Source organism: Macaca nemestrina, chromosome 12, assembly GCF_043159975.1.
Source record: "Macaca nemestrina isolate mMacNem1 chromosome 12, mMacNem.hap1, whole genome shotgun sequence".
NCBI lineage: Eukaryota > Metazoa > Chordata > Mammalia > Primates > Cercopithecidae > Macaca > Macaca nemestrina.
Genome location: NC_092136.1, coordinates 74163275 through 74187729, shown reverse-complemented (window position 1 = coordinate 74187729; position 24455 = coordinate 74163275). Strand labels below are relative to the sequence as shown.

At 42.9% G+C, this 24455-nt stretch overlaps 1 protein-coding gene across 1 annotated transcript; it reads right to left on the bottom strand.

The window, feature by feature from the left end:
• Positions 1–1958: 1958 nt before the first annotated feature.
• LOC105468754 (neuraminidase 3) lies at positions 1959–24455 on the bottom strand. The gene is given in 6 exon segments (XM_011719079.3): positions 1959–7143; positions 18170–18381; positions 23804–23976; positions 23978–24047; positions 24050–24112; positions 24115–24455. Coding segments are annotated over 6 exon segments (1875 nt in total). The 5' UTR covers positions 24392–24455; the 3' UTR covers positions 1959–6063.

The window sequence follows — 24455 nt, the reverse complement described above, 5'->3', positions numbered from 1 at the left end:
ACAAAAACAGAGGTTTTTGTCACACTTACTGGTTGTGTGACATTGGAACATATTGTGTAACCTTGCTGAATCTCAGCTTTTCTAGCTCTAAACAGGCTTGTTGAATTAAGTGAGAGAATGTATAACCCAAAGCACATAGTAGGCAGTTTACAAATGTTATTCCCCTTGAACTCTTCTTCCTATACTGTAATATGCCTGGCCTTGTGGTAGGCACAGAGGACACAGACCACTTAGACCAAGTCCCTTCCCAACTACTTGGGGCTGAGATTTCCCTCTTCCATACCCAGGCTGAGTTGTTCCTCATAGCAGGGGAGCAAAAGGTCTGGGGCACAGTCAGAAGGCTGGTGAAATCATCAGGCCTGCAGTTGCTAAGGATGGACTGAGGCAAGGCATGATGGCCATCTACCTTGGAGTGCCCTCCTCAGTGGGCCCTGCCTTCCTCCTCTCTTTCTGCATCACTCTCATTTTTAGCATCCAACTGTCAAACCTTGCCAGTGCTGAAGGATAATGGAGATCAAAGGGAGGATGGCAATTTATCTTCTTCCTATTGACACAACACTTCACTGTTTGCTAAACCCTTCTGAGGATTCACTAGCTCATCAGATCTACACCACTCTCTGGTGAAGGGGCTGGGCAAGGGTTGTGCTCATGATAGAGCCGAATCAACTGGTTCCCAGGAGGGCCAGTGACTTGCACAAAGTCATCCATCAGGTTACTGACAAGCTCTAGGACAAGGACCTTGAACTCCTGGCCCCTCCTAGTCCAGTTCTCTCTCTGTTCTAGCCCAGTGTCTCTCCTGGTAATGTACTGGTAGGTAATAGTGTTCATTAAACTTTAGTATTTAAAGTAATTTCTTGGACAATCTTCATGCGACATCACCAACAGGTTAACAAAGCCTTTAAAGCTCATAGTGATCGGAACCTGCAAACACGCCACTAGAACTTAGCGAAGTTGATCAACCTGTGATTGTGTTGCCTACCACTTAAGATGTGTATGCTGCCTGTTGCATGGCTCTTGCTTCAATTCCAAGAGCAAACTTTCACTTTGGGAGGTACTGTGTCAGTTACTATCACAATGTTCATTGCTACTTTTGATCAACTTTATACCCTCGTTCCAGAGCTTAAAGAATTCACTACTCCAGACAGATCAATCATGGGAAAAGAGGGTCAAAATGCTCCGTATACACATATATAAAATTCAAGCTAGCTTAAGAAATAAACGCTGGTAGGTCACTGGTTCCCACAACAGTGAAGGACCCTACTGGCTATCATCAGGAATCTTGCCGCCTCTCAACCCTTATCAGTTTCTGCCTGGCTCCCTTCTTTCAGTTTTCTACTGACACAGGCATTCTCCACCAGCCAAAGATGTTTTTCTGTGATTCAGTGTTCCAAAAGTGCTGGGATTGCAGGTATGAACCACCATGCCCAGCCTGAAAGCTTTCCAATAGTGAAATTAAGAGAGCAGACTGACCTACTAACAGAGCTTATGCTGAAACATTTGGCCAAATTCAGTAGTGCCTTAAACATCTCAATGGGACAAACAAAGTCAAGTAAAAATTAGCAGTTAAGTTAAAGCTATCATTCCACTTGATTTGGCTAGTAATAAATATTTGTGGCCCCTTCAGCTACAAGTTGGGAACAATCTCAAGGTGTTTTGAAAAAAGGTTAAGTGACGCAGTGGCAAGCACCAGTATTGGTGTCAGTGGTGACTCTGTACCTCTGGCTCCTCCTCTTAAAAGCTAGTGTATGAGATTGTGCTCCATAACTAGGCATTGTAATCCCTGCTCTGCTTCCCTTAATAGGTAATTATGTTCAAATAACAAGGTGTAAAAGTCCAAAGGATTATCATTAGTAAAGTTTCTGAGAGTAAAAGTTCTTATGAGAAACCAAGAAATTGCCTCAAACTAGATATTAGTATAATAATCATCTTACAGTTTAAGAAAAAAAAAAAAACAATAGTCACCAGAATTAAGTTCTTTATTCCTCTTTGTTGTTTCAAAGAATGATGGTAGTTTTCATAGTACAGAGTATTTCTGGCGCTCAGTATCACAAAGCCAAGACATAGTCAGAACACATCAAGCCTCAGCAACTCCCTTAGAAGCCTGGAAAAGTTGTAACTACAGAAAATTCAATTGGGGACAAAGGGAAAATACCAGTTAAGTGAGAACCCCAAATCAAGGCTTGGCTTGATTAGGCTGCCCACTCTTCTCGAATAGGCCATAAATTTTCCCCACTGCACCTTTTGGGCTGTGATCCTTGGGAAAGCCAGGGACAACCAAGCTTAAGCCAGAGAAAGGCCCATCCCAGGAAGTGTATAACTGACCTGGAAGCAGGCCAGAACAGAGAATACACATTGAGGGTGAGTGTTCAGCAGGTTTTGAATGCTACACAATCTACAAAGGGATGCAACATCCTTCTCCCTAAAGCGGAACTGCCCCTGGCCTTCTCAATTAGCTCCAGAGGCCAAGGATCGTTGACTCATTCATTCATTCAGTGTATCTTTACTGCTGGCTACTCTGTTTCAGGCCCTATGCTGGGTGCAGAGGACAAAGAGAGGAATCAGACATAGTCCTTACCTTCAGAGAATTCAGAATACGATAGAAAAAAAGCTTATACTTTTAGATAAGCCACTGTGATTCAAGGTAAAAAGGACACAGTGAGGAGTCAGTCAAGGAGTTCACAGCCTAGCAGAGGCCTAGAGGGCACAACATAGACAATAATACATGGCAGCCTATGGTAAGGACCAAAGGGAGGCCCAGACTGTGAATTCTGGCACCGCAGAGACGGATGCGTGGCCTACTGAAGAGGTGGATTATGGCCTACTCGAGAAGAGTGAGAAGCCTAATCGGGCGAAAGTGAGATATCAATTTCTACTGCCCTGGGGAGGAGGCTGTGCAGCCTCAGGTTGACCTTTGTGGGTCCTTTGGGCTACCCAACAGGCAGAGTGAAAAACCTCTTACCCATGGCTGAAGCTACTTGACGTCCTGTGAATATCTGAGGGGAGACTGGTGACCAGGGGAAACAAGTCCAAATTAAGTACCCAGACAATGGCCTAAGGTGAATAGTGAGAACATGAACACAGCCAGTAGGCTGTGTCGGCAGGAGGCTGGCCTGGGTATACACCAGCAGCAGGAGGCCCCTACCCATGCTTCCTGCACTCTCAGTGTTGGGCCATGTGTGCTGGAAGGATCCATTCTAAAAGTCCAAGGGACAGGAAGGGGGCTCCTGAGGGCAAAGGACCGAGGCCTATGTAGTCCTCTCTACATGCCTGTAGACAGGCTACCTGTCTGTTTTCCTCTTTTCTTCACAGCTGCTACCACCTGCCCTGTCTTTTCCACCCTGTCAATCTGAGTGGCTGAAATGGGTTCACTTAGGGTACCAGTATCATGGAATAGCTCCCAGGTTGGGTAATGGGCACAGAGCTGGAGTGTCTATAGCTGTCTTTGTTGGTCATCTGGAACTTGGACAAGTTAAGCCAGCTTAAAGTTGCAGTGTTGGGTTAGGACCTTCTCCACAAGCTAAGTGCCAGCCTGTGCAGGTCTCTCTTCCTTTCCACAGGTTTCAGGGAACAGCTCCAGCCTGTTGTCATTTCTTCTTCACAGCAGCTACCACCTATATCATCTCTCCAGCCTAGGCCTCGTGTCTGTGACACTTTTTCTTCCTAAGGTGCCAGGACTCTTCTGATCTGTTCTTTTTCTTCACAGCTGCCATCACCCACTCTGCTCCTCTCTCAAGTCCTTATTCTGGATTTCCCCCGTTCCCAATTCCCTTTTCTTACTATTCCTGAGATAAGCACATAGGCCTCCCCCAATTAAAGAGTTTCGATGCTAGTCATTAAAGAGAAAAAACATGAGGTAGGGGGAAGAAGTAAGAGGAGGGCAATTTAGAGATGGACCTCTTATGAGTACTGGTATTAGACATCTCTGGGTCACAATGGCACAGGACCAAGGTCCCTGCCTTGACTCCCTTCTTGAGTAGTACTAAAGAAGCTGATATTCTCATTCTTTTCATCCTTTAGCCCTGGTTGTAGGACTTGGCCATCCTCCCTATTCCTATCCACTTGCAGTACAGTGCTCAGGAAAGCTTTGCTTAACAAGGAGTTTCTACCACTTAGGAGGGGGCTGCCCTTTTAATCCTCTCCCCTTCCCCAATTCCTCCCTGCACCAACCCTGCCCATCCCTAGACCACCACCACCCTCCACCGGTCAACTTGACAGAGGTTTTCCCTGACACTGGGCCTCATATAAGGAAGTAGAGTAAAGTGTGCATTATTTCACTCAACAGCTGGAAGGTCCTACATGTCAGGCTAAATGTAAACATCTTTACATTATAATAGGCAATAGGGAACCACAAATGATTTAGAGCCAAGGAATGGCAGTAGAAAGTACCTTGTATTAAGCACTCAAGAAATATTTAGATAAATGTATGCATGAGTGAATAAATAATTGTGTATTGGGAAGATTACCTTGGCAAAGGTAGGAGAGGCTAAGGGGATTTTTAAAAGCCACTCTAAGCCATGGCTTAAGCAATCTGTTAAAGTAGGTAAAGTTAATCTCGACTTTCATCCTGTAGGACTCTCTCTACCCAACTAGTGCAACAGTAACCCCTAGCCTCCTAGGCTATATTTCATGACTAAGACTTGTTCTCTGTGGTCATTATACAACACCAAATATATTTAGTTGATACCAGTTTAAGCATTAGCCTCCTAAAATAGGTACAAAAAAATAAACCTCTCATGATAGAATTTCTGTTGCAAGAACAGGCTATGGGGGAAACAATCTAAGATAGGAACAACCAACGTGGTATCATCTAAGAGACTCAGCATGGACTAAGTTCAGCATGAAAATCATTAGACAAAAAGGCATCCTTACTTCACAAGTAGTGATTTCCATGGGCCTATACAAATAGGCCTGATTCTGAGATTTGGGGGTCCAGAGATCTTCCTAATGGTGAAGATCTTCTCACAGGTAAAGGAGTAGCTGGGCCAGGACAATATCCTGAGAAAAAACAAAACAAACAAAAAACAAACCCAGAAGCCTGGACAAGCCTTGGACAGACGACTCCAGGCACATTGAAGATGCAACTAAGAAAATTACATCAGGAGCTACCATCACCCCAACATATAGCCCAACATCTACAAACTCTCCCACCAGCTACATTTATTTTCTTGAATTTTCTCCCTCTTCTAGCCCCATAAACTGGTGAACTCCTTGAGGGCAGAGACTGTGGGAAATTCTGTCCAGTGTTTTAAAGTCCTAATCCATGTCCTTTTCCCATCGGGAACATCCTAATAAATGAACTTAAGCCCATCCTTCATCAGGGTAATGCCACCAGAAGCAATACACACTATTATCCAGTACTACTGGCACTGAGATTCTCATTGTCCTCCCTAGAAAATGATGTTTCTGGATGAGGAAGAGAAGGTAAGCAGAACTACAAAGCTGTAGAAGGTAGGAGACTTCATGATTCTTCTGTTTTGCTTAATTCCTCTAGGATAGAGTGCCTACAGAGCTCTGACCATTATTAGAAGGGTGTGGATATTTTTGTTATTAAAAATGGAACAAATCATATAGATCTGGTCTTCCTTCCTGCCATGACACCTGCCTGTAACCTCACACTTGGATAAGGGGTAAGTCATGTGAAAAGATAAGTCCTCTGATTTCTATTTTGACATCAGAGTCTTCTATACAGCCAGGACTTACTGACCATGAAGGATGCAGGCACTATGCTTCTCCTAGGGATGAGAAGATAAGAAATCTTAGAACCAATACTCTCATTTTACAGATGGAAACCTGAGGTCCAGAGAGTTCAGGTGACACATCCAAGGTCCAAAAGCAAGCCAGTGGCAGAGCCAGAACCACATTCTGGTCTTTGAACTCCTAGTTCAGTGCTCTTTCCACTGCAGTAGCTAAGGCAAAATTTTCATTTTGCTCTTTGGAGGGGGAGAAGTGAAAAAAGGTAGGGAACAGAATATTAAGTTTTTTGATTCTCTGTAGACTTCAGTAGCTTCTGTTAACCTGGCTGTAATTGCCATTTGCATCTATGGAAATTGGGTCCTAAGCCAATTAATTGCTTTTGAATTGGCTCGGGTTCCTACCAGGGCTGGTGCAGTGCCCCTGCAGGTGGCTCAGGATCTCCCGGTCTGTAAACAGGCGGAAGGCAATCTGCTCACACTCTTGCTTGGTCCCACATTCAAATAAACACCCAAACAAGCCCTCCTCCTCCAGAGCAGCCAGATCAGAGTAGCCACAGGGCCCACAGTGCAAGATCCAGGGGCGGGACCAGCAGGCAGCCTCCAAGGGGGTCTGGTTGAGATAGATTCCTAGGTCAACCCTCCGTTTCCTACTGGTTGGGTGTGAGTACAAGAGCCATGATTCTGACGGTGTTCCAGCTTCCTCCTCCAGCCTCAGTGAACTGCCTGGAGAGCTCTGCTGAATGGTGGGTACATCTTTGCTATTAGAGTCCTGGCACCTATGCGGGATCTCCAGGGGCCGGAAACTTACCACACTCCCTTGGCAACCATGTGGGGGCTCACAGAGCTGTTGACTCAGGGCCAGCCTCTGAAAGCCTTCACCATGGTCAGTGCTGAGAGCCTCTGCCCGGCACCTGTTTGGTGTCCGGGCACTGCAATATAGCACAGGGTGGCCAGCCCTCCCAGTCACCTCTGCCACTTCGCATTCTACTGTAACCATAGGCCTAATGAGTCTCCCATGGTGCCATGTGACCCCTAGGTCATCACTATAGATCATCAGAGAATGAGGCCTGGTTTTACATGGTAGCTGGAAGCAAAAGAACCAGGAAGGGATGTAGTAGGTATATGCAGGGATGACGAGTCTCCCTGACTGCAGCTGGATGCCATGACCTGGGCCCACAGCAAATGTGGCCCAGTGCTTCAGCTCTGAGCCAATGACCTCCTCAGTCAAGTCCCTCACCTCACTCCATGAACATCCAGCATCCTGACTGCAGATGAAGCAAAGGCGGGCAGCATTCCTGCCTGATACAATCTGTTGACGCTCTGTGACATGGCCCCGCACACAGATGAAGAACAGGAACACATAACCACTCTTCCGTTCCCATACAGGACAGGGGTTCATGGTCCGATGCCCAGGTAGTGTGGCTTCCATCAGTGGCTTCAGGGGCCCCCACTAGACAAGGAGAAGGGAGAAAGTAGGAGTGAGATACTAATAGGAAAACATGAAGCTCATTAAAAGTATTAGTATTTTTCATAAATAAGAAATGATATTGAAATCTATAAAATCATGAAGGCCTAACTACTCACTAAATTCTCAAATATTACAGGATAACTTACAAAGCTGGAAAGAGACAATGCTAAATGTTGTACAAGCTGTCTCCTCTGTCTGGAATGCTCTTCCTCATTTTATCTAGATTTCCAAATCATCCTCCATACCCAACTCAAAAGTCACCTCCTTTATGAAGCCTTCCATGAAACTCACTCTCCTCCCCTAATAAATTTATTGTATAACATTGTAACTTCTTGTGACTGTCTTCCTTTTCTAGACTATGAGCCTTTTGAGGGCTTATACTACTAGTTACTAATATTGATTCTCCAGCACCTGGTACATAATAGGAGCTAAATATTTTTACAACGAAAGAAAGAAAAAAAAGAAAAGGAAAGGAAAGAAAGAAAAGGAAGAGAAGAAAAGCAAGGCAGACAAATAGGGAAATTTTAGGCAAATAAAGGGAAATTTAAGACAAATTTTTTTCCTTCCTGTACTACACTGGGAAGGCAATTCATAACTTTTGTTGAAAGCTCAAGCATAGATTCAGAGACACCTAGTTCAAACCATGCTTTCATCACTTATTTTGTGACTATGGGCAAGTTGCTTAATCTTACTTTACCTCAATTTCTTCATCAGTTAAGTGGAAAGTTTAATAACATCCTCACAAAGGAGTTATTATAAGGATACGATGAGATAATGCCTAATCAGACATATTGCAAATAAAGAAAGATCTAATCTCCCTAACATATTTTCAAAACAATAGTAGAAATTGGTAAGACAATTTCCAGGAACCCAACAGAAATGGGCAAAGAGCAAGATCAGACAACTTACAAAAAGAGAAAAAAAAGTTCAGCTTCACTTATAAGAGAGAAATGCAAATTAAGACTAAACTGACAATGGCCAGGCACAGTGGCTCATGCTGTAATCCCAGCACGTTAGGATAGCTTGAGCCCAGGAGTTCGAGACCAGTCTGGGCAACATGGCAAAATCCCATCTCTAAAAATAAAAATAAAACAAAATAACTAAATTGATATAACTTTTACATCTGTCAAATTAGCAAAATCATAAAGCTTGACAATACTGTATTGGCAAATGTCAAGAAACTGGCACTTTCATATATGGATTGAAGTGCAAATAGTTCAACCTGTATGTAGGACATATATCAAAATTACAAACAACATTTATCCTTTCCCATCATGCCCAATTCTGGGAATCCATCCTAAGATATATCTGCTCATCAAATTAAGTATGTATAAGATTATTCAAATGCAGCATTACTTGAAGTAGCAAAATACTACAAACAACTCAAATATTCATCAATAGAGGATGGGTGAAATAAACATGCAATACATGGGGTAAAACTTTTTTCCATGTATAGTGATATGGAAAGATTTCCATAATTTTTTTTTTTTTTTTGAGATGGAGTCTCTCTTTCTGTCAACCAGGCTGCAGTGCAGTGGTGCAATCTCAGCTCACTGCAATCTCTGCCTCCCAGGTTCAAGCGGTTCTCATGCCTCAACCTCCTGAGTATCTGGGATTACAGGCTTGCACCATCACGTCCAGCTAATTTTTCTATTTTTAGTAGAGACGGGGTTTTGACATGTTGGCCAGGCTGGTTTGAAACTCCTGACCTCAGGTGATCCACCTGCCTTGGCCTCCCAAAATGCTGGGATTACAGGTGTGAGCCACCGCGCCCGGCCTGATTTTCATAATATATTCTTAAACAAAGAAAGCAAAACACACAATAGTGTATGTAGTATGCTACTTTTTGCATCAGAAATGTGGAGGAAAGGGACTTCTGGTTACAGCAAACTAAATAATTGGACCAATCCTTCCACTGAGAACTTGAAAAAAATAGATAAAACATTTAAACAAAAACAAAATATATGAAAGCACCAGAGAGCAGAGAGCAAACATAAGAATGAAGAATTACACGCTAAGTTCATTCAGAGAGGTTGGCTGGTCCCTTTCCCCTTAGGGCATCCTACTAATTCTCAAAGAAGTAACTGAAAGGCTGAGAAGCTGAGCAAGTCATTTGACAACCTTATCGAGTAGGAGGACAAAACTTGAAGGCCTGGTAAACTGTCATGTAATTTGAGATGGAACCTTAAAGGGCCAAATCCAAGGAATAAGGATGGAACTGAGGCAGAACAGCCCTTAAAACCATCACTTGAGAAAACTGGTTGACATTATCTACTGAGGTAGAACGTACACATACCACATGAACCAGTAATTCCACTCCTAGCTACATACCCGACAAAATGTATGCCTGCAGTACCAAAAACATGTATAAGAATATTCATAGCAGTATAGTCTATACTTATAATAACTAACCCAAGTATCCAACAACAGTAAAATGGATCACTTAATTGTGGTATGTTCATACGACAGAATACTATGTAACAATGAAAAACAAATTAGGGTTACACACAACAATTTGGATAAATCTCAAGAATACTGAACAAAAAAAGCCAGACCAAAAGACTACATAGATTAAAAAAAGCAAAACTAAACTCTAGGGCTATAAATCAACTTAATATAATTAACTTCTCCTTTGGGAAGAAGGGCGGGGCCATAAGAGAAACTTCTCAGATGCTGACAACATTCTATTTCTTGGAATATTAGTTCTATATATGATGAGTCCACAAGTGTTGGCTTTGTCATAACTCACTGAGCTGACACTTAGGTTTTGTGCATTTCACATTTATGTTTTATGTTTTCTGCATATGTTATCACTTCACATTTTTAAAAGTTTTTAAATGGGCAATTAAGAGTACATACTTGTTTTGCTTTGCTTCTGTATGAAGTAGCACCGAAAAGATAACAAGAAATAATAGTGATTGCCTATAAGAGATAGGGGAATGGAAATGAGAAATATATCTTTTTATACTATTTTTATTTTTCAGCTATATGAAATGTATTAACTACCTAAAACAAAAAATAAATTTAAAAAATTAATTTCTTTTTTTTTTTTTTGAGACGGAGTCTCGCTCTGTTGCCCAGGCTGGAGTGCAGTGGCCGGATCTCAGCTCACTGCAAGCTCCACCTCCCGAGTTTACGCCATTCTCCTGCCTCAGCCTCCCGAGTAGCTGGGACTACAGACGCCCGCCACCTCGCCCAGCTAGTTTTTTGTATTTTTTTTAGTAGAGACGGGGTTTCACCGTGTTAGACAGGATGGTCTCGATCTCCTGACCTCGTGATCCGCCCGTCTCGGCCTCCCAAAGTGCTGGGATTACAGGCTTGAGCCACCGCGCCCGGCCTAAAAAATTAATTTATGTATAAATAGACAAAACAGATTAAGCAGGCTCAGATCATAGACTCTCAGAGCCATTTGCCTGAGGCCAGGAGTTTGAGATCAACTTGGGCAACATAGTGGGTCCTTATCTCTACAAAGCATTTTTATTTTTATTTTTATTTTTTACATTATCTGGGCCTGGTGGTAAGTACCTGAAGTCCTATCTACTTGGGAGGCTGAAGCAGGAGAATCAATTAAGCCCAGGAGTTTGAGGCAGCAGTGAGCTATGATCAATCACTACACTCCCCTCTAGGTGACAGAGCAAGACCCTGTTTCAAAAACAAAAAAGAAAACTAAGCCATAATGGACCATAAGGGTTATCTAGTGCTAACTCCCATTCCACAGAAGAGACCCCTTGCAGTCTTCTGGATAAAAAACCATTCCGTCCTTGAACTACGCTAGTTCAAAAGGGAATTCAAGATCTCTGGGACAGCCCATTCTATACCAGAGTACCCTAAGCACACTAAACATGCCAGAGGTAAGTGATCAAGTCAGCTTACTTATTAAGCAGTCTAGTTTTGGGGAAGTCAGAAGTTTAGTCATCCTTAGTGGTTGAGAGGAGAAAATAATTTGAGCCAGATATATCTAACATATAGTTGACATGAAGGTGGAAGAAAGAGTAAACAAAGCATGAAAGCCTTGGAATCTAAGATGATCTCAACTAGCTGGAGCAATGGGACATATAAATCAAGCTGAGGCTTGACAGAGGTAAAACACGTTGTGGCTTAAAAATGTGCATGGGGAAAACTGATTAAAGAACAAATGTAGGCCAGGTGCTGTGGCTTATGCCTATAATCCCAATACTTTAGGAGGCCGAGGTGGGTGGATCACTTGAGGTCAAGAGTTCGAGACCAGCCTGGTCAACATGGTGAAACCCTGTCTCTACTAAAAATACACACAAAAAAATGAGCCAGGCATGGTGGCACACGCTTGTAGTCCCAGCTACTTGGGAGGCTGTGGCAGGAGAATCGCTTTAACCCAGGAGGCAGACGTTGCAGTGAGCCGAGATCGTGCCACTGCACTCCAGCCTGAGTGACGGAGTAAGACTCCATCTCAAAAAAAGAAAGAAAGAAAATGTAAAACAAGAACAAATGTAATCAACAAGCATATGAAAACATGTTCAGCATCACTAATTAATGCAACTAAATGCAACTAAAAACCACAATGAGATATCCCGTATCCCCCTCACAACTATTTGGACAGCTACCACACACACACACCAGAAAATAACAAATGTTGGTGAGGATGTGGAAAACTAGAACCATTGTGTACTGTTGGTAGGAATATAAAATGGTATAGCCACTATGGAAAATAGCATGACAGTTTCTCATTACATATAAAATTACCAAATGATCCAGCAATTCAACTTCTGTGTTTACGTCCAAAAGATTTAAAAGCAAAGTCTCAAAGAGATATTTTCACACCCTTATTCATAGCAATGTTATTCACAATACCCAACAGGGAAAAGCAACCAAAGCATCCATCAAGAGATGAAGGGAGCCCGGGCAACATACAGAAATCCCGATTTCTACAAAAATAAGATAAAATAAATTAGCTGGGTATGGTGGCATACACTTGAAGTCCCACCTACTCAGGAGGCTGAGGATTGCTTGAGCCCAGGAGTTCGAGGTTGCAGAGCCATGAGCACGCCACTGCACTCCAGCCTGGGCAACAAAGTGAGACCCTGCCTCAAAAAAAAAAAAAAAAAATGAATAAACAAAATGTGGTTACATACAATGATACATTATTCAGCCTTAAATAGGAAGGAAATTCTGATACATGCTACAACATGGATGAAACCTGAGGACATTACATAAGTGAAATAAGCCATCACAAAAAGACAAACACTATACAATTCGACTTATATGAGATATCCAGAGTAGTCAAAATTATAGAAACAGAAAGTAGATTAGTGGTTGCCAGGGACTGAGGAGGGAGAAATGGGGAGCTGTTTAATGGGTGTAGACTTTCAGTTTTGAAAAATCAAAATTTCTGAAGATTGGCTGCACAATTTGAATATACCTGGCACTAATGAATTATACATTTAAAAATGGTTAGGATGGTAAAATTTATGTTAGATATATTTTACTACAATTAATTTTTTTTTTTTTTTTTAAAAAGAGAACAACAAATGTGAAAAAGACTTGGAGGTTTTGGCTGACCATCTACTCTACATAGTCTACATAGTCTACATAGTCTACACAATCTACATAGTCAATTGTGCTATGTAGCTACCAAGAAAGTGCTATTTTACCTTCAATTGCATTAAAGGGAATACAAGATAGGATAGCTCACCTCATTGCTGAGATGGTTGGTCTACCCTTGGAGTCCCAAGTTCAGTTCCGAGTATTCTACTTTAAAAAAGGACACTGCCATCTCAGACCGGATCCCAAGGACAGTAATCACACTTTTCAAGGGACCAGAAACCAAATCAGGACTGTGCCCTAAGAAATTACAGAAAGAACTGAAGTTGTTTAGCCCAGAAAACATAATACTCAGAGGGCATGAATGCAGCTTTCAGGTACTTCAGAGAGTAGTTCTCTGAAAAAGAGATTGTATCTACATTTTGTATAGATTGACTGCCCCAGAAGGCAGAATAAACCAATGGGTAGTTATAGAGAAGTAGAGATCATCTCATTCACAGACAAAAAACAGCTGCCACAGCAATCAGGTGCTCATTTGAAGAGTTGTGCAAGGAGACCCTTAATGGAAAATGACAAATGTTTAGTTCTTACTATGTGGTATCTATTATTAACTATATGTTGCAGATGATGAAACAGAGAAGAGTCAAGTATCCAAGGTCACAAAGCCAATAAATGATAGGTCTTGACTGACTCCAAAGCCATGCTCTTAACCACTAAGATTTTAGTAACTACCAATAGAATACAGATTTCTATATTGGGAAAGAAGTTGGGCTTATGATTCTTCTAACTTCAAGATTCTACAATTAAATAAATCAGAGAATGAAATAAAGAGAGAATGAATTAAAGGGGACATGTTTGTGAATGTGTATGACTACTGAGTAGTGAAGTTATACAACAGTTGTGGTCTGATAAAAAATGCTTGCTTGGCTCAGTGGCACCTGCCTGTAGTTGCGGCTACTCAGGAGGCTTAGGCGAGAAGATTGCTTGAGGCCAGGAGTTTGAGGCTGTAGTATGCAACAATCACACCTGTGAATAGCCACTGCACTCCCGCCTGGGCAACACAGAGAGGGCTTGTCTCTAGACAGACAGACAGACAGACAAACAGATAGTTAAAACTTAAAAGGCTGGGCACAGTGGTGTACACCTGTAGTCCTAGCTACTCAGGAGGCTGAGACAGGAAAATTGTTTGAGCCAGGAGTTCAAGACCAGCCTAGGCAATATAGAAGTTGTATCTAAAAAAATAGTATTTTAAAAAATGCTTAACAGCCTACTGTCTTGATCAAAAACAGTGCAACATGACCGATGACCACAGGCAATGCTTGTCCTAGAAGAAAGGAAAGAGCTAGAATCCCAAGTTCTACTGGGCTGTAGGGCTGGGCCTCTGTGGAGGCTAGTTATACATGCAGAAGTCTGGTCCTGGGAGGCCATGAGAAAAACTCATGACAAGATAAGGTGAAAGAGCAGGAACCAAAAATCCCACAAAATAAAAAAACTTCACCAAGAGAAATGTGAGCCAATGTCATCAAAAGCAAAGATAGGGATTGATAGCAAGGCCCATGTTCAAGCAGAATAGCATTTGCACTGTGCACTTTAACAGCAGAAGGTTATCTGCTATGGATATGAAGATTTAATGGTCAGATTTGAGGCATCTGTAGGTAAAAAAGCAGGGTAGGTTAGGAGTATTAAAGTGCCTACTATATAGATATAGAGAGATGACACAGCTATATATATTTTTACAAAAGACTCTCAAAACCATTGTCTCATTTGTCTCACTTAAGCTAGCCCTGGGAGAGAGGAAAGCAACAATAAGAAATACAGGTATATGTGATTTATTGCACTTTGCCCTACTGCATTTCTCAGATATTGTCTTTATAAACTGAAGGTTTGTGGCAACCCTGAAGTGAGCATGTGCTCACTTCATGTCTTTGTCATGTTTCAGTTAATTCTCACAATATCTCAAACATTGTCATTATTATTATATCTGTTACGGTGATTTTTCATCAGTGATCTTTAATGTTATTACTGTAATTGTTTTGGAGTATGACAACTGTGCCCATATTACATGGTGAACTTGATAAATGCTATATGTGTCCTGACTGCTCCACCAACCGTTCCCTCATCTCTCTCCCTCTCCTTCAGCCTATTCCCTGAAACACAACAATATTGAAATTAGGCCAATTAGTAACCCTACAATGGCCTCTAAGTGTTCAAGTGAAAGGAAGAGTCCCCCATCTTTCACTTTAAATCAAAGCTAGAAATGATTAAACTTAGGAGGAAGTCATGTTGAAAGCCAAGACAGGCCGAAAGCTAGGCCTCTTGTGCCAAACAGCCAAGTTGTAAATGCAAAGAAAAAATTCTTTTTTTTTTTTTTTTTTGAAACAGAGTCTCCCTCTGTTGCCCAGGCTGGATTGCAGTGGCTCAATCTCTGCTCACCACAACCTCCGCCTCCTGGGTTCAAGCTATTCTCCTGCCTCAGCCTCCTGACTAGCTGGGATTATAGGCATGCACCACCACGCCTGGCTAATTTTTTTTTTTTTTGTATTTTCAGTAAAGACAGGGTTTCAGCATGTTGGTCAAGCTGGTCTCAAACTCCTGACCTAGTGATCTGCCTACCTTGGCCTCCCAAAGTGCTGGGATTACAGGCATGAGATATCGCACCAGGCTGAAAAGTTCTTGAAGGAAATTAAAAGTGCTACTCCAGTGAATACAGGAATGATAAGAAAGCAAAACAGCCATATTGCTGATAGGGAGAAAGTTTTAGAGGTCTGGATAAAAGATCAGACCAGCCACAGCACTCCCTTAAGACAAAGCCTAATCCAGGGCAGAGCCCTAACTCTCTTCAATTCTACAAAGGCTGAGAGAGGTATGGAAGCTGCACAAGAAAAGCTGGAAAGTAGCAGAGGATGGTTCATGAGGTTTAAGGCAAGAAGCTGTCTCCATAACATAAAAGGGCAAGGTGAAGCAGGAAGTGCTGATGGGAGAAGGTACAGAAAGTTATCCAGAAGATCTAGCTAAGGTAACTGACAAAGGTGGCTACACCAAACAACAGATTTCCCTGTAGATAAAACAGCCTTCTACTGAAAGATGCCATCTAGGACTTTCATGGCTAGAGAGAAGTCAATGTCTGGCTTCAAACCTTCAAAAGACAGGCTGGTCACTTTAAATTGAGGTCAATGCTCATTTGTCACTCAGAAAATCCTAGGGCTCTTAAGAGTTATCCTAAATCTACTCTGCCAGTGCTCTACAATAAAAAAAAGCCTGGATGAAGCACTTCTGTTTACAGGCCCCTGTTAAGACCTATTCCTCAGGTAAAAAGATTCCTTTCAAAATATTACTGGTCATTGACAATGTACCTTGTCATCCAAGAGCTCTGATGGAGATGTATAAGATTAATGTTGTTTTCACAGCCACTAATACAACATCCATTCTGTAGCCCACAGATCAAGGAGTCATTTCAACTTCCAAGTTTCATTATTTAAGAAATACATTTCACAAGACTATAGTTGCCATAGATAGTGATTGTTCTGATGAATCTGGTCAAAGTAAACTGAAAACCTTCTGGAAAAATTTCACTAGTCTAGATGCCATTCAGAACATTCATGATTCATGGGAGGTCATAATATCAACATTAAGAGACATTGAGAAGTTGATTCCCACAACTCATGGATGACTTTGAGGGGTTCAAGACTTCAGTAGAGGAAGTAACTGTAGATATGGTGGAAATAGCAAGAGAATTAGAAGTGGAGCCTGAAGATGTGACTAAATTGCTGCAATCTCATGATAAAACTTGAACAAATGACTTGCTTCTTACAGATGAGCAAAGAAAGTAGTTTTTTGAGATAGGATCTACTTCTGGTGAAGATGCTGTAAACACTGTCAAAATGACAACAAAGGATTTAAAATATTACATCAACTTAGTTGATAAAGCAGCAGCAGGGTTTGAGAGGATTCATTTATGAGTTCTACTATGGGAAAAATGCTATCAAATTCTGTAGCATTGCATGCTACAGAAAAATCTTTTGTGAAAGGAAGAGTCAACTGTTTCAGCAAACTTCATTGTTGTCTTATTTCTTGTTGGGGGTAGACAGGGTATTGCTGTCCCCCAGTGGCACAATCGCAGCTTACTGGAGCCCTGAACTGGGCTCAAGCAATCCTCCCCCTCAGCCTCCCAAGTAGCTGTGGACTACAGGTGTGTGCCACTACACCCACCTAATGTTTTTTATTTTTATTAGAGACAAGGTCTTGCTATGTTGCCCAGGCCAGTCTTAAACTCCTGAGCTCAAGCAATCCTCCCACTTTGGCCTCCCAAAGTTCTGGGATTATAGGTATGAGCCACTGTGCCCAGCCCATTGTCTTATTTTAAGAAATTATCTATATAAGTAAGAAATGCTTCAATAATAATGATAATAATAATAATAATACACTGAGTCTTCAGCAACCACCACCCTGATAAGTCAGCAGCCACCAACATCAGGGCAAGACCTACTCCAGCAAAAAGACTGACTAGCCAAAGGTTCAAATAATCATTAGCACTTTTCAGTAATATTTTAAGGTGTGTACTTTTTTTTAGACATAATGCTACTACACACTTAATAGATTACAGTATAGTGTAAACATAACTTTTATATGCACCGGGAAACCAAAAAATTTATGTGTCTTGTTTTACTGTGACAGTCACTTTATTGTGGTGGTCTGGAACCAAATCCACAATATCTCTGACGTATGCCTATCTGGGGTCTGAAATAACCCCGTAGCTTCCAGGCCAAAGAATAGCAACCTCTCTTTCCTCACTAAAAATACAGTCAAAATGTTCTACTGAAGAGGAAGGGCTCCAACTCCAGTTCTCCCACTTATTAGATGTGTGACCAAAGCAAATGAGCTTAATTCTCAGGCCTGGTTACCTCCTGCAAAGTGGAGATAATAAAATGTACCTCACATACAGCATTAGCATTAGTAGTAGAAGTGTGGTTATTACTGGTATCCCCCCGTCATCTGCTAAATGTGGTCCTGAGCAAATTACTTACCTCTGGAGCACCAGGATCCACCATCAGCAAAATTGGACTACCAATGCTTACTTCCTTGGGTGATTTATGAGGATTAAATGGAATATAAATGAAAGGCACATCATACGTTAGCTGAATCTAAATAACTGAGGCGGTCTCTGGAGTCAGCAACTGAGTTTGAAGCCAGCTTCTACTGCTTTATTATAGCTGTATAACCTTGAGCAAATGGCAACCTCTCTGACTCTCAGTTTCCTTGTCTGTAAAATATGACTGAAAACAGTACCTACGAAACAGAGTGGCTGTGAGGACCCAATGTGCCCCTGGAACACAATAAGCACTCAGTGAGAGCCATTGTTTTTGCTGTTTTTTCTGCCTCTGCTCCCCACATGGCTTTCCTGTACTGATGAGAAAAGGCACAGATCCTGAAGAGCTCTGAGCTTTGTGAAGAGAAACTGAGGCCCAGACTCAGATCTGGGATGAAGAGTCACCTGTACCAAGTGCCCAATCCTCAACCCTCGCCTCAGCACCAGGTGGAGAGCATCCTCATCCCTGCTCGTGGAACGCTTCTCTGCAAAGGCCAGGAAGGTGTGGGTGGGGGGTATGTAGAGCAGGGCTGGGATCCGGTAGGTAATCCCTCTGTCATCTTCCTGCCGGAACAGAGGGCTGTTGAAGGAGCATGTTGTCACTTCTTCCATGACCTCTGCAAGGATAGAAGGCAGCTCAATGTGTGTCCATACCCAAATGCTGGCCTGCATATAAATTCTGCTTCATCATTTCACTTCTGGAGAGCAAAGGGGAGGCACAGATACATATTCAAATGTTTATTTATACAAGAGTAACATATGCTCTCAATAGTACAAAGCAAGCAATATACATTCTTATTTAACAAATGAGAATTTCATTAACTCCAGACCCTGTGGGAATTCTGTGTGGCCTGTGTCAAGTATGTATCTTGGAGCAGAGCGGTTTTGCATTTCTTTTTGCCAAGCATCCAGGGGTATTACCAGCCTGAGGTGGTTTTTAATGTCAATTCTTGACTTGGAGTTTCTAGGCCATTTGGGTATCTATACGAGTGAATGGCTGTGGTTAAGAATTTTCTAGGAAAACTTTTTTTCTGTACAAAAGCCTAGGATAAAAGGCAATCTTCTTTGTCTTCCCTCTGTGTCAGTAGGGAGAATTTTTTTTTTCCTAGTAGATCTGGTATGATATATGTCCCCTCCAAAACTCATGTTGAAACTTAATCCCCGATATGGCAGTGTTGAGAGGTGGGGCTTCTAAGAGGTGACTGGGTTATAAGGGCTCTGTCCTCATGAATGAATGAATGGATGAATGCGTTATCAAGGGAGTTGCATTAGGGGCTTTATAAGAGGAAAACCAGAGATCTGAGCTAGCATAGTCAGCTCCCTTGCCATGTGATGCCCTGTGCTGCCTTCAGACTCTGCAGAGTCCCCACTAGCAAGAAAGCCCTCACCAGATGTGGCCTCTGGACCTTGGATTTCTCAGACTCCATAACTGTAAGAAATTTCTTTTCTTTATAAGTTATCTAGTTTCAGGTATTCTGTTATAAGCAACGGAAAATGAATTAAGATACTAGTCCACCCTATCAGAAGGTATACACCCTACACAGGGTGCAGATTTTCAAGGGACCTAGTTTCATGTGAGGATTTCACATGCCATCCTCTGTCAAAAACTAGAGTCTAACCAGGCTGGGCATGGTGGCTCACGCCTGTAATCCCAGTACTCTGGGAGGCCGAGGTGGGCAGATCACGAGGTCAGGAGATGGAGACCATCCTGGCTAACATGGTGAAACCCTGTCTCTACTGAAAATACAAAAAAATTAGCTGGGCATAGTGGTGGGTGCCTGTAGTCCCAGCTACTCAGGAGGCTGAGGCAGGAGAATGGTGTGAATCCAGGAGGCGGAGCTTGCAGTGAGCCGAGATTGTATCACTGCACTCCAGCCTGGGCGACAAAGCAAGATTCCGTCTCAAAAACAAAACAAAACAACAACAAAAACCCACTAGAGTCTAACCCATGCGGACCTATAGCTTCATTTGGTATAAAAACAGGCCTATTAAAGTCCAAGTTTCTAGGTGAGACATCCAGTACAGCTGAGGGCAGATTAAGGAGCTAATCACTCTGGTTTTCAGTTCACGCTTGGTTTCTTAGTCCCTGGAGATTTCTCTTACTTTCTCACAAATTCAGCTATAAAGGGCTTTGTTATTTTTTTTTTCTTTTGAGATGGAGTTTTGCTCTTGTTGCCCAAGCTTGAGTGCAATGGCGTGAGCTCGGCTCACTGCAACCTCCACCTCCTGGGTTCAAACAATTCTCCTGCCTCAGCCTCCCGAGTAGCTGGGACTGCAAGCGCCTGCCACCACGCCCAGCTAATTTTTTGTATTTTTAGCAGAGATGGGTTTCACCACGTTGGCCAGGCTGGTCTCAAATTCCTGACCTCAGGTGGTCCACCCACCTCGGCCTCCCAAAGCGCTGGTACTACAGGTGTGAGCCACCATGCCCGGCTGCCTTTGTTATATTTTACCCCCCATTTTACAGTTTGGCTACCCTGCCATAATGCTCACAATGGAGTCTCCAAGTATTCTTCTTAAAGAAAACCAGGTGTTCCACTTCTCAGAGGCTCAAAAGGGGAATCAAGCCAGACAGACAAAAGGCAGCCTTAGAATTACTTTTTCCTCAAACCAACTGTCATCCAAACCCAACTTTACAAATCATTTGTAAATATTATCAGGCTGTAAGAACGATTTATTCAATAAATATTTCTAGGTGTCTCCTCCATGTCAGGCTCTAAAATAGGTGCTGAGAAGATAGAGAAGGATCAGAGGTTCCTGCTCTCAAGAAACCCAATCAAGTGAGGGAAACAGACATATACATGGACAATTATAACACGATGTAATAAGTGCTACTTTAGAGGTAAACACAATAGCAAGTAGAAAAACATAAAAGTGGCATCTGTCCAGATCAAGGCACCAGAGAAGGATTTTTGGAGAGAATTATTGAGCCAAAAGAGCTCCTGCCTCATATAGTCACAGGCTCTGCCTGGAACACTCGTTTCAGATAGTCACATAACACTCTCTCAACTTCTTCAGCTCTGCTCAAACATCATCCAATCAGTAGGGTTTCTCTGTCAACTCCTTTGCCCCAGCCTATCTTCTTTCCTTGTTCTATTCTCCACACCACTTATCACACTTTGATGTCTCCTATGTTACATTTGTTTAATACATACCACAAAATGGAAGCTCCAGAAAGGGCAAGGGTATGTCTGTTTTCTTATTGCTCCACCTTGACACCTAGAACTATGCCTAGTACATAATAGGCACTCAACAAATTTTTGTTGAATGACTGAATGAGTGAGCCAGATCTTAAAGAATGAATAGTGGGTTAGCCAACTGAGGGTGAAAAGAAGAAGGGTAGAGGACAAGGATGTGAAAAGCGTATAGGTGACAGAAAACAACCTATAGGTTAGCCAACTGAGGGTGAAAAGGAGAAGGGCAGAGGACGAGGATGTGAAAAGCCTATAGGTGACAGAAAACACAGAGAGTTGTAGGGCCTCTCAGTAGTTTAGTATGACTACAGTAAGGTGGAGTGCAAGGGATGGGGCAGAGGTGGGACTGAAGGGGTCAGTACAGTCCAGATCCTGGGAGGCTTAGATACTTTATTAAGGTGTTTATTCCACAGATGGGAGACCACTCAAGAGTTCTTGACAGAGGAATGGCATGATGATTTTAGACCAATCTTCCAGGAAGCTTTCAGGACAATGAACTATAGGGCAAAGTTTCACTGCTTTTGGTTACAGCCTCCTAGTGTTAATCAAGACAAACTTTTATCAATAGCATATGAATACTTAGTCACTTGTTCCTAACTTAAAGAAGGGAAAAGAACTATGGCTCAGTATCATGAGGGGAACTGCGGGAGTGGCCTTGCTGAGTCCAGAAGAAAAGCCTCCCTTCATTTCAATCTCAGGCTCTCAACAGCAGAATCAAAAGATAAGCAAGGGGAGACCATCTTCTCACCCAATACTAGAGCACACTTCTCTCCCCTCAATTCAGGCTCTCCTCCCTGGGAGGGTCAGGCTTTGTTCTAAGCAAATAATCTGTCTCTGAGCCAGGCTGGGGTAATGGTTAAGAACATAGGATTTGGACCAGGCCAGGACTATGTGACCTTGGGCATGTTACTCAACTTCTCTATGCTTCAGGATCCTCCCCTATACAATTCAGTAGAGTAGGTGATAGAAATAAAATGCTTAACTACAGTGGCTATTACAAGGCCTGTGACATAGTATGAGTGCAATATACGACAGTTATTTTTAAACTACGAACTAATGTATATTCTAGTTTTATTCCTTGAATCCTGTGGATAACAATGACAATAATAACAATTACAACTCCCTTTCTTAAAAACATTTAAATCCCTCTTTATTGCTGAAAGAGAACATACTTTAAACTCTTACCACTTTAATTAGAAGTTAAACCAACACTACTATCATCAGACAACATGTGACTATTAGTTAAATTTAAACAGGAATTCTCCAGGTGATAAGAAGAATGGAGCACAGGATAGGCATGGAGTAGGATAGGGCTCAGAACAGGAAAGGAAGAGGCTGGGTGCGGTGGCTCATGCCTGTAATCCCAGCACTTTGGGAGGCTGAGGTGGGCAGATCACTTGAGGTCAGGAGTTCGAGACCACCCTGGCCAATATGGTAACACCTCGTCTCTACTAAAAATACAAAAAAAAATTGGCTGGGCATGGTGGCATCCACCTGTAATCCCAGCTATTCAGGAGGCTGAGGCGGGAGAATCACTTGAAACCAGGAGGTGGAGGTTGCAGTGAGCTGAGATTGCACCACTGTACTCCAGCTTGGGTGACACAGCAAGACTCTGTCTCAAAAAAAAAAAAAAAAAGGAAAGGGAGAGGAAATAGGAAATCAGCAAAGGAGAAGCACAACTTGTCAGATGGGCTGGATTCATGTCTCAGCTCCATTTCTTGCTGCATGACGTTTTGATGGTTACTCAACCTCTAGATCTTGGATTTCTTGTTGTACACTATGGATAATAATACCTACCTAAGCAGATCAATATGAAGAACCACTCAAAAGTGCTTTATAAATTTTAGAGTCCTGTTTCAATAGGTGTGTTTAATTATAAATTTTGATGTCTTCACAGTTTCACTTATGCTTTATTATCACTATAACAATTACAGCCATTAATTTTTGTAATTATACTGATCGTGTTGATGACAGAAGTAACATAGATGGTGATTCTGGCATTGCCACCCAAACTATTTCACACAAATCAGGTGCTGGAAACTGGGGAGAGAAAAGAATCAGATATGGTCCTGCTCTGGGGTTCATTTAGGCAGAGAATTCAAATGATTAATTGCTGCTCGATATAATCACTTTCCCATCAAGTCCTCCCCGCTTTCTTACTGGGAGAGAGTATAGCCTAGCATGGACTCTGAAGTCTGACTTATCTTTGACACTTACTAGCAAGTCACTTTACTTCTGAGCTTCAGTTTCCTCACTTATAAAATGGAGATAATACCGCCTACTTCTCAGGCTATAATAATGTAATTCCACAGCCTCCAACTAACCCAGTGAGCCTCCAGTGAATCCCAGAAGGAGGCCTCCCTATCTCATCTATTCACTCCTAACAAGTAATATTTAAGGAGCACCTATTACGTGCCAGACCTTTGAAGATCTGTAGTCTAAACCACCTCATGGTATAGATGGGAAAACTCAGGCACAGGATGGGGGCAAAGCTTACTGAATGCCGCTCCACAGTAAAATCTGGACCAAGACCCAGGTCTCCTAAGTTGAAACTGAAGCTCAGGGATCTTTCTGCCGACCAGAGACCTCTGGTAAGAAGGGGTTTTCCAGTCTCAGTCCCCTTTCATCTCTGCAGTGATAATTCTGAGGTTTAAGTCAGGCTTCAGTGAGAACAAATAAAAATAGGACTAGCCAAGAATACTCCGGCCAGGTCAGATCCTAGCGGACAGGGTGGCTCTGTCTCAATGATCCAAGGCTGGATTTCCCAAGCGCAGATGGTCTTGCTCAACCTGTCCCCACAGTTGAGTCCTCCTCGGGAGCTCTCCTGTCTCCCAACCCCGCTCACCTGCACTGGACCCCGGCTCCTCCGTCTCTGTCGGGGCAGAGCTGGACGCCGGGGGTTCTTCCATGGGGCGCGGGGGCAAGTCCCCAGGTCTCATTCGCCGAAGCCTGGGAGAGGCACCGGCCCCAAGGCTGCGGAGACGGAGACAGAGGAGGATAGAGAGGGAGAAACAGAGGGAGGACACGGAGACAAACCCCGAGAAGCAAAGAGCAGGTCGACTGCCGGAAAGAGGTAATGGCAACGAAAGAGGCGGACGCAGGCTGTAGTCAGTGGCGGTTGGGGCCAACCGTTGGCCTCCTCCGCGAGCCCGCCCCGTCCCGCCCCCTCGGCGCTGCCCCTCCCTCCAGCCCACAGCCCGGTCCCCACCACCGCACGGGACCAGCACCTCTACCCTCGCCAGCTCAGCTTAAGCCCTGGGCCCACCTCAGTTCCCAACGGTCGCTTCCTCTCTTCAGTCCCACAGCCCCGAGCTCTTACATTGGTCTGCAGCTCGGTATCACCGCCTAAAACTTCCCCGGACAGCCTGAGAGTTGAGCAAAGGTTCCGGGCCTCAGAGGGTACCCTACAAAAAGGACCAGAGGTCCAGAGCATTGGCTATCCTTTTTGCAAAATATGAAAATGAAAATGTATTCATATGTATAATTTATGTGTGTAT